At 34.8% G+C, this 11,081-nt stretch overlaps 1 protein-coding gene across 3 annotated transcripts; it reads right to left on the bottom strand.

Moving 5' to 3' along the window:
• Nucleotides 1-2,963: 2,963 nt before the first annotated feature.
• On the bottom strand, nt 2,964-9,939 carry LOC147392349 (acetyl-CoA carboxylase 2-like). 3 transcript variants are annotated; one of them, XM_086459260.1, is made up of 7 exons: nt 9,338-9,939; nt 8,868-9,219; nt 8,239-8,343; nt 7,128-7,174; nt 6,080-6,290; nt 4,820-4,879; nt 2,965-4,216 (listed from the first exon to the last, which is right to left on the bottom strand). In XM_086459260.1, the coding sequence occupies exons 2-5, from the start codon at nt 8,949-8,951 to the stop codon at nt 6,281-6,283; spliced, it is 246 nt and encodes an 81-aa protein (XP_086315386.1). In that variant the 5' UTR covers nt 8,952-9,219; nt 9,338-9,939; the 3' UTR covers nt 2,965-4,216; nt 4,820-4,879; nt 6,080-6,280. The 3 variants fall into 3 exon arrangements, 2 of the variants coding, with proteins under 2 accessions (XP_086315385.1, XP_086315386.1); XR_015182982.1 differs by having other exon boundaries at nt 2,967-4,216; nt 6,890-7,174; XM_086459259.1 differs by having other exon boundaries at nt 2,964-4,216; nt 6,080-7,174.
• Between the last annotated feature and the right edge of the window lie 1,142 nt (nt 9,940-11,081).

The following is an 11,081-nucleotide window of genomic DNA, read 5'->3' as shown; positions in this document are numbered from 1 at the left end:
TTTCAAATACCTCCCTCAACAAATAAATTTTATTTAAAAAAAATCTCCAACATATTGTTTTGATATCTGTAAAGCAAAAAAAATTCACAAACAAATCTTCTCACTTTCTGCTTTTATAGCTCTCTCTCTCTCACTCTCTCTCACACTATCTTTTTCATCATTTTCAATTGAAGCTTGTTCGTGTGAAGTTTGAAGTTGCATGCGAAGGTCAATCGAAACCATTATTTTCTTTATTCTCCTTCATTGAAGTTCGTTCTTGAGAAGCTCTCGAAGATATCTTTCTTGTACCTTGGTATGAACATCATCCTCTCTCTCTCTCTCTCTCTCTCTCTCTCTCTCTCTCTATATATATATATATATATATATATATATATATATACATGGGTTAGAGGTTTTGGAATGGGCTGATTTTTGGTGAGGATGATCTCTACGGTGAGTAGATCATCCTCACCAAAAATTAGCCCATTCCAAAACTTCTAACCCATGTTTACCAGTTGAAAAATTGTGGACCGTCCATTTTTTGTAAACTATTTTTGATGGTGTTAGCACTACAACATTTTTAGTCTACAACGGCGGAAATTTTCGCCGCTATATGTTATTTATCCGCCTGTAAAAGATTTTTGCGGCGGTGAGCAGCGGAAGCAAGATCCGGCGGTGCTTCCTCCGTCGCTAAATTCAGCGGCGGATAATACTTTCCGCTGTAGTAGGGTAATACCATTAGCGGCGGTTCCTCATATCCGCTGCCATAGGCCAAATTTTAATTAACATTATATACAACTTATAGCGGCGGTAATTACCATCCGCTGCAATAGGAAAAATAATTAATAAAAAAAATATAACATATAGCGGCAGATATTATTATCCGCTGCTATAGGATAGTTTTAATCAAAATAAAATAGAGGCGGAGCCTCAAATCCGCTGCAATATGTCAAATTTCAATTAATTAAATATGAAATATATAGAGGCGGATTATGGTATCCGCTGCAATAGAATAATTGTTAAAATCCATAAGATATACTATATAGTGGCGAAACTTAATATCCGCTGCTGTAAGTTTCTTTTTCATATATATATATATATATATAACCTATGTCCTCCAACCTGCATACATTGAAAACAAATAAATAATAAAAGAGATGATATTGCCACACTAAATGTCAATAAATATGCCACGAAATAATGGGTGAATTTCATATATTAAGCCAAGGAACCAAATAGTAGCAGATTCTTCAATTTTATGTACAAACATAAATATGAAATGATAATAACAATAATATTGGGTTTCAAATTTCCATTATTTAAATGGTTATAAAGGTTCTAATGTCTACAACTATTTTAATGTGGACATAATAATGTTACTCACAGTATCAGTGCAATGACAGCAGCTGGGACATTCAAGAGGAACGTCTTGAAATGGTCAACAGACGGGGTCACTGTACACCTATAGGAAGAAAATCAAAACATTAAGTATTGAGCCAGCCAAACCCATCAGCCGACCATTACTAAGCTACTTACAATAGCACAAAAGACCAACACTAAACATAAAACAAGTGCATATTACATGTAACTGATTATAGGATTAGAAGATTTCACAATAGAAAATAATCGGCACCATTCATAAGGACAAAGCTTGGAGTTATAAACAACTAATAACTAACCATACCCACACTCATTAATTTTTGGAAGCAAGACTATTGGAGTATTTTTTTTTTTTTTTCTTTTTGAAGTGTTATTTAAATGCTTTTAAACAAATAATTTATATAATGAAAGTGTGGTTGGGGTAAGTTCCTATATACATATAGTTTAAAAATCTGAAACATTTAAAATTGAAGCATAACTTGTAGTGTTTTTCATGCTTTTATTAAAGAAGAAAATTCTGATATTCTGATAAATGAATACAAAGAAAATGTTCTTACAAGTGACAGCCCCAAAGCTTGATCTTCTACTCGGGAAACTTCGCAAGCATATGCCTTAAATACAGTCAAATAGAGAAGCTTAAATATGTATAGGAGAAACACAGGTAATGGAAATAAAAAATCTAAACAAACACCATCTAACCCACCATCGTCATTAAAACCATATCCCAACAATTTGGGGTCAGTTGAATGAATTATGTTCCTCCATTCAATTTTATCTAAGACTATGTCTTCTGTTAATTCAAGTGTGTTCATTAGCTCTTTCTACTTCAATCAACATTCTTTTGGTCTTACCCCTCTTCGACAGAGGGTACGTAAAGTAGGTAGAAACCAACCATAGAGAAATGGAAAAAATTCAAGATTCAAGTATTTATGCCAATATCCAGCCATAGGTCTTATAACATCTTTCATTTGTGAAAGTCCACCATGGGTGATTAGCTAACAAATGCCTATGCTAGATTGAATTACAAAAAGCTCACATCTACTTCTGCATAGCAGGAAGTTTAGAACCAGGTGTAGAATGCCCATTTAAGAACATTTTGTGCCTTATCAAAGAGCATTGTCTGAAACAATCAATTCTTTATGATCACACCATTTAACAATCACCTACATATATTTGACCATTCTTAGTGAAATTACAATGTATTGTTATGGAATTGAATAATTAATAAAATTGTCATATTTTTCTTATATAAATTGTGTGAATAATTGTACGAGGAGCTTCAGTTACCTCTTCACCGTTGCCAATTACTGAGAGGTTGACTTTATCACTTACGGCAATTGTCTTCTCTGAAGATTATTTCCTCCAAAGCCATGACTTGTGGTCCATGATTTTCGCTAACTCTGGTTATTCAAATAAAACAGGGAAAACTTCATGAGAAAAAAATACAGAAAAAGAAAGTCGAAAACTACTTTAGTCTCTAAATAAGCCATCTCAATGTTGATTAAACAACCAAATGAGTAAGAACTGAGAAGCATACATCCACATTTACTTCAAATGAAGACCAGATGGAACTTTGCAGAAATTAACTGCAGCAAAGAAATTATTTTTGACAAAGATGGTCAGGTTACATACTGTATGTAGTTGGATTATCTAAGCTCAGAAGTACTCAAACAGTGATATATTCAACTGCATCGAAAACAACTGTTGGCTAATGTGACTTCATTTGGATTTTCTTGAGGGCATCAACGTATGAGAACTTCTACTAATCAAAATTCAAAACTACATTAAGAATTCAGTTACGAGAAGTACTCTTCATGTAGTTCCTCTATGCATGTAATAGACATCTTTTATGATTTCTGTGAATTTTGATGCAGTCCAGTAGTATCAGTCAGATTGCTGTTCGGATCTTTGTTACTAAGGTAAGCATGAAATGGTCTATTTATGCTAAACCCAATGTTTGTACTGAATAAAGAATGATGGGTCATCTTCTTAGATGATGTCGTCGAAGATCGTCCCGACTAAGATTAGAGTGGGAATTCACACTATGCAGATGTTATATTATAATTGAACATACAATGTCCATCCATTTCAAGCGGTGTGAAGGGAAAAACAATAGTTGATGTTAAAGTTGAACAGAGATTGAAGTAAATGTGATCAACCAAGTAATGAAGAAGCCAAAAGTAAGTGTAATTAAGTGAAATTTACAAAAAAAAGTTTGGATACATATAAGGTTTCAGAACCATGCTCATTTTCGAGATATGAGTGAAAGCATCTATGGGTTATGTGCAAACCACGACGTCAATTCAGTGTCGAACGCAGTGTCCTGCACAATCACTCTAATCATTGCCATTGCATAATGTCATAAGTTACTAAATTGGGAACACTCTATGATAGGTATCAGGGTTAGACTCAGAATCTCGAATCGTCACCAATACCATATCCATCACAAATCCACAATTGGTGTTCAAGATCGAGAAGATCCATATAACATGAATTCCATTTACAGGACAGGACAATTATCAAATAATGATAAACTCTAGATCAAGAGATGAAATTGCATAATTTTCAAATTAGACACAAAGGAGAAATTAGGAACAAATCATCAGATGGCACATCAAAAGTGCAATGACACAGAAATACAACACAAAATGTAATTAGAAAGTTGAGAAGAGTTGTTACAGTTCTCACTTGGCCAAAGATTAAAACCAACCAACCATTCCAAAAGACCAATCTGTCGAAGAGGGGTAGAAAATATACACTCAACAATATATAGTCTCACGCATGCACGTACACATACCTTTATTGTACCAACTAGACCATCCATAAATCCAAGAAGAAACCTTGTAATAAGTCTCATCTGTTAGTAAAAGTTGGTGTGTCAATAGTAACTCTCATAAATAAATAGAGACAAAATGGAGACAAAAAAAAAAGTACACCCATATGGAAGGAATGGTATAAACTTCATATGTGAGGCCTAAGAGGTTGAGAAAAACTCATGATTGCTCGTGCAAACATGCAAAAGATATATACTTCAGGTAAGAGCACCTACAAGAATGGAAGGAATGGTAGCTTGACCTTATGGAGATGGTAAGAAATGTTAGACCAACTAATAGGTATGGTTTTTAAACTTTTCCGAGACCGAGACGTATCGTCCAAGTTAACTCGGTATCAAAGCTGAACGAGACCAACTCATTTTTTGACCGAGATTTACGAGACACGTTCAACTTTTTTATGATCTTGGTGCCACTACCATTAAACTATCTAAACTATTTTTATCCATTATGGTGGTTCTAACATGGGGTAATACTCTATGATTAGAATAATCACAATGTGCTAATGCTTTCTGTGATTAGAATAATCCATCCTCTGCTAGTAACAGATGAGTGCATTAAGACTATCAAACAAGTAAAGAATAAATAAAACATTATAAATATAATAAAAACAGAGGACATGAGCTTACTTAGATCGTCAAGGGAAATATTGGCAGCCTTTTCTCCAATTTTTATTCAATGAAACCTTCCTACAGCGATAATTCATGAGGTGCAAAGTTTAAGAAATCTCACTATAATAGCAAGGGGAAGAATGGTTATGGATAATATTTGATCTTCCAAGCAACATAATCTAACCATAACAACCCAAGTGGCATACAATTGCCAATGTAAGAAATGAAGTACGAGCATAGAATATTTAGAGCATGTTGTTATACATAAGGGGGGCTAATGTCTTGTATGATCGTCATTATCATCAAAGTTTCTTTCAATTCTGTCTAAAACCATGTCTTTTTGTTAATTCAAGTGCGAGTGCATTGCGCTTCAGCTACCATATTCTATAACTAAGTGACATGTCCATTTACGTTTATCCTTTATGACTAAGCAAGCATTAGTGGAGATTGGGATCCAATTGTTGTCATAAGGATTCTATTCAAAATCTAACTAAAGAATAACTGCATGAAGAATACCAAGAACTTCTCCAACAATATAACCTACATTAATATTTTTAATAAAATACATGTGGTCTAAACAAATCACACCTATCAATTACACCTATAGAACCACATCAGGTAACTACCATGTACGTGCAAGAAACTACCAAGAGTTAAAGCAAAATGTTTTGCTTTGAAGAACCCTGTACCAATATACCAAAAAAAACTCCCTAGTCTGACCATATTTCCAAAAATCGAGTACATCGGTTACCTATTATAGATATAAGCTACATATACAAGAATAAGAGTAGTTGGTCGAGATGACCAGCATAAAGACAAGAAGAAAAGAAAACAGACCACCCAAATCTATTCAAAATTAATTTTACAAACCTGTTCCCACCTGCCCAAGATTTCTGGATTGTTACCTAGTGTGATCTTTTTAGTGTCACTGGGCATGAATTATTTATTTTCTCCTCATTGTTGTTGGTTAAAGAATAACCACTAACAAATGTTCACCTAGTTTGAGGACATGATTTCTAAACTTCAATGCAGTGATATATCATTGGTCTCTAATACAACCAGTGGTCTAAATGTAATTAACAAAACCAAAATTGAATTTACTTGTCCAAAAGCATTGCAGAATTCCAAGAATTGCAGGGCATGTCCAACATCTTTAGTAGGTTTATTTTCAATACAAAAAGCCTCAATATAAACGATTGAAAAAGATTGAGCAGTACTAGAAATAACTAATAAGTTGATGTGGTAGGAAAGAGATCAGAAATCTGTGTCAATGAATACCTTGTCAGGAAACTTCTCTTGTGCGAGCTGTCATTCTTCATAGAGGGTTTGGACGCCAAATGAATACCTTGTCAGGAAATTTGTAGTTGGTGAACCACAAGGTAATTAGAGAGTTAGACCCACCTGTTGTGCACCCCTACTTAATGACGTTGAAATTTGACAAGGTTGAAAAAAGTGTTGTACCAAGCGTTGACCTCAGTTTCAAGTTGGGCTGTGGCAAAAGATGCACAATAAAGGTATAAAGGTCAGATAGTCATGAGTTGTGACCAAACTTACTCCAATTGTAAATGTTGGCTTGAAAGTTATTCTCATGTTTATGACTTCCCAATTAGATATTCCCCCCTTGCAAAGATTAACATGACAAATAATATAAGCACACCATGTAAGCTCAAATGGTGCATTATAACCTCAAAGAATGGAAATAAACAAAACTCAACCAATCCATAGGCCCAAAAATATTTACAAAATCAGTTTAGTGTAAAAACATGTCCCACCTAGGTGATTGCTAACCATTCGTCGTTATTCTAGTGATCAACCTATATTTAGAACTTATTTTTCTTTTAATTTGAGTATGGAAGGCAATGAGTCAAGTTTCTGGTTAAGGGCTAGGATTGCTATGACATTTTACACTAGAGACCATACGTGGGAAAGGGAGGGGAGGGCCATGGGGTACAGACTAAGCCCATTGTCGACACATTCAGTCCCTTCAGAGTCAAAGTGTACCATTCTAGTGGTTTTGGCCATGTCAATCAATGTGAATTAATGCATGTATGATTCAAAAATTGTATTGTGAGAGGAATCATGTCTTACCCAATTAAATCAGATGCAAGTACAGATCTCAGTAAATCTGATCGAGATGGAAGTGTCCTATGTATTTCGGAAGAAGGAAAAGGGGTGTGGAGAAACCAACCAACTTTCATTTTACTGTTATGAGACTAGATGGACAGAGAGCAGTAGTTGAGTTCGTAATTAGAAAAAGTTTCCAAATTCAGAAAATTTACACAACAATAAACATTATGAAAGTGTAAGAGTGATTTCATTAACCAACCTGCCGAAGTACAACTTTTTGATAATATACGCACTAAGTAGACCAACCTGCAAGAGAAAAAGAAGAAACGCCTTAGATCCGGATCTGACCCTACCAAATTACTTGATTCGGGTCGGTCAGGTTGGATAATTCTGGGCCATTCAACAACTTTTTGCTGTACAGTAAAGGTGTTTCATTCTGATTAAGAACCTATACCAGCACACACAATTAGCTTTAGCTACATTATGTTGTTATTCTTAGTTGCAACAGAGGCACCATTTTGATGGTGATGCCCTACCTTCAAATAATATCTTAAATAAAAGATTGGATGCAGTGAGAGTGGGGGGTTATGTTATGTATTATTTATAATGAAGAGGCCCACAAGTAGTCACATTTATAAAGCAGTCCCACATGACCACTCCAATAACCCAAGAAAGGCTACAGTTATAAAGTAGTCCCCACTTTATGCATGATTGTTCTAGGATTAGATGGAAGTGGGGAGTGTGGAAAGAAGGCCATAAAGATACTTGGTTTTGTTAATAGTACCCAATCCAGCAATCGTTCATTTCTCAAGGCCGAAGAACACATGATACCTGTTATTAGTAGCTGTTCTGTTATTTAGTTGCATCGAACCTATTAGTTACAAGTTTTAAGTAATTTTGAGTGTGTTTTAAGTATTGTAAGATCAGACGACTACCTAGAATCACTTGCCAAAGGGACAGAACTCCCTGGTGGAAGTGAAGGATTCACACCATGGAGATTTCTAAGATCAAAAATCATTGTGTGGATTGTTAACTACATAATCCATTTAGTCCTCTGCATTCTTTTGGACGTTTGAAAGATAATGTGAAGTTGTGAAATGTACGAATAAGACTTTTGTTATGATGATATATGTACCAAGTATGTATATTTGTTTCTCCACTGAAGTTGAGAACTTCATTACAGATTCTCCCCTTGATGCTGGGCATAGTTACAATATTTTGGAGCTGTAATTATTTGGTGAGGCCCACAAGTAGTTACATTTATAAAGCAGTCACATTTATAACAACTTCCATTATTATCGTATCGGCAAATATCCTAAAAATTGTAGTGGTATTTTTACATGAGAGAATAGGAGAAAACAAATGCTTACTTGCATTAGAAGACCACCACCCCACAAAGTATGTATTTCTGCTTCGATCTTAGATTGCTTAATCCTCAATCTATTGCTTCTTGGTCCTCCCCTTACCATGTCAATCTAAGGACACCATTCCACAGAGTAAGTGAAGCACTAAAAAGTTTCATGAACTGAAAATCTTTAGCACTCTTGAAAATGATAAAAATGAATTATAACACTTTGTATCTACTGTCCTCTCCAGCTCTTCTAGAAAGCATTGCTGCAGAGGCATACAAATTTGTTTGAACCTTAGTAAATAAATCATGATTCAGTCGTTTTTAGCGCAATGGTAGTGTCGCCAAAAACGCAATATGACGTAGTGAAGGATTGAATGGTAACTCAGTTACAGCCCAAACTTGATCCCATTAAATATAACAAATCCCCTTTTGAAGTTCCAGTGATCAATAGTCACTTATTATCAAATATAGGAAATCTAAAATCAAAAGAAACAACTCAAGGAAATGCAAAATCTAAAATCAGCCATTGAAAGGTCTCTATGTATATCTCATAAGCATGTGTCATCTTAATGTGTCTAATTTGGTGTCATCTTCATGAATCTCATATATGTGCATGATAGAAGAAAATGCAATCAAATTTATACTTACACAGTGGACATTCCTCACAACACATGTCACACCTCCACCGATAGAGTCCCCTTTCACTCGGACATCATCAATGGCAGCAATCATTTTCTCAGCATAGTCTGGATCCGGGCACCTAGCGATATAGAGATAAGGCAAGCTGGTGCTGGTTCAATTTCCCCAACAAAATCGCTCGCTCCTCATATAAAGCATCTGCTGGGAGACGCTTTAACAAACCCTCCGAGTTATATTCTGATATATTCTCTAAAGCAGATAATAACTTCTTCCGGGTTGGGGAATGAACTTTCTCATCCCACTTTTTCTGAGCCTTCAGATCTTCATACAAATCAAGTACTTCAGAGAGATAGATTTGCACCTACCAAACATCAGGACACAATAAATAAAGTCAGATTTCATTGATAACAAACAAAAAATAGTGATGATATGATGATGATTGTAAGCAGGAACAGTTAACAGAAAAAAAATTCTTTCACCATTTCATTCTGCAGATTTCCAGAGATCCCATTTTCATTCATTGCAAGCATAAGTTCTAAGGTTGAGGGTTCAAATCCTTCCTTCCACTCCTAGCAGTACAGGTGAGATAGGAATCCCCCGCGTCAACTCACCACAGCGACCACAAAGCAAGTGCTACACAATAGGTTGGAAATCAGGGGCCGAACCAAGCTTCTAAACGGAAGGGTCAGCTGAAACTCCAATCCGAACTTAAACCGATGAAGAAAAAATCGTTGAAACACCAAGTTTTAGGGATTTCAAAGAGAGAGAGAGAATGAGAAGAAGATAAGAAAAAATGATAGAGAATGTGACGGACTTTTGAGCTTCTGATTTCAGAGAGAGAGAGAATGAGAAGAAGAAAAGAAGAGAAGAAAAATGACAGACGGATCGAGTTTTGAGCTTCCCGCGAAAATTTTGCGCCAATTGATTGGCGATTAGTGGGTTTTTTTCTCTATAGCTGCGGAACCCACAATGCGCTGCTATATTACAATTTAAAAAATAAAATTTGATAAAAAGAACCAACCAAAGAAATTGAAGCTTTTATTTTTTAAAATCGATTTTTCTTTTATAGTGGCGGATACAAATTTCCGCTGCTATATTACCTTTTAAATCAAATTTTTTATTTAAAAAAATTGAATATTTATAGTGGCGGAATAATTTATCCGCTGCTATATGTTAATTAAAAAAAAATGATAAACAAAATTCACCACTAAATATAAGTTTTATTTAAAATTTTGATTTTATAGTGGCGGATAAAATCATCAACTGCTATATTCTCGAAAAAATTGGATGTTTCTAGTGGCGGTTCAAATAATCCGCTGCGATATTATAATTTTATTTAAAAAATTTGATTTTTTATGCTAGCGGATATAGTAATCCGCTACTAAATTCAATTTTCAATTTTTTTAAATTAAAGGTCTATAGTAGCGGATAAAACTATCCGCTGCTATAGTTGAATTTAAAAAGTCTTTAGTTAAAATTTTGATTTTTATAGTGGCGGATAAAATAATCCGCCGCTCTATTCATTTTTAAAATTGTTTAAACGAAAAATCGAGAATGTTTATAGTGGCGGAAAACCTTATCCGCCGCTATATGATAATTTGAAAAAACTTCCGCGCCAAACCTCATCACTAAATATAAGTTATTATTTAAAAAAAAGTGATTTTATAGGGGCGGACAATTTAATCCGCAGCTATATGAACCAGAACTATATAAGTTATTATTTAAAAAAAGGGATTTTATAGTGGCGGACAATATAATCCGCAGCTATATGAACCAGAATTATTTAAAAAAAAGTGATTTTATAGTGGCGGAGAATATAATCCGCAGCTATATGCACTAAATAAGTAAAGCGGGTGTATGGTAATCCCTATAACGGCGGGTAGAATTATGAGCTGCAAAAAACCAGATTTCTAGAGGCGGATAAAAGTATCCGCTACAATAAAGTCATCTATAGAGGCGGATAAAAATATCCGCTGTTAAAAACAGTCGCTGTAGACCAAAAATGTTGTAGTGTAGAAGTTTTGGAATGAGCTGATTTTTGGTGAGGATGATCTCCTCACCGTATCGATCATCTTCACAAAAAATCAGCGTATTCCAAAACTTCTAACTCATTTTGAAAAATGTTTTGCCAAAAAGTTTGCTAAAAAGTTTGCCATTGAACGCCCCCTATATATAGGATCAGGTTCAAGGGTCATATGAGAAAACATATGTAAAAACTTTCAT

The sequence above is a fragment of the Akebia trifoliata genome, chromosome 11, assembly GCF_017979445.1.
Source record: "Akebia trifoliata isolate Shusen 1 chromosome 11, ASM1797944v1, whole genome shotgun sequence".
In the NCBI taxonomy this organism is placed as follows: Eukaryota; Viridiplantae; Streptophyta; class Magnoliopsida; order Ranunculales; family Lardizabalaceae; genus Akebia; species Akebia trifoliata.
Note: the sequence above shows the minus strand (reverse complement) of the source record. Positions and strands in the feature narration are given on the sequence as shown.

Excerpts from the sequence above, each read along its gene's own strand:
- LOC147392349 (XM_086459259.1), bottom strand. The coding sequence starts at position 8,951 with ATGATTGCTGCCATTGATGATGTCCGAGTGAAAGGGGACTCTATCGGT. Across the intron at positions 8,344-8,867 it reads TTGTGAGGAATGTCCACTGT|ATTGACATGGTAAGGGGAGG; the intron begins GTAAGTATAAAT and ends TGGTGTCCTTAG. Across the intron at positions 7,175-8,238 it reads GTGGTGGTCTTCTAATGCAA|GTTGGTCTACTTAGTGCGTA; the intron begins GTAAGCATTTGT and ends TTTCTCTTGCAG.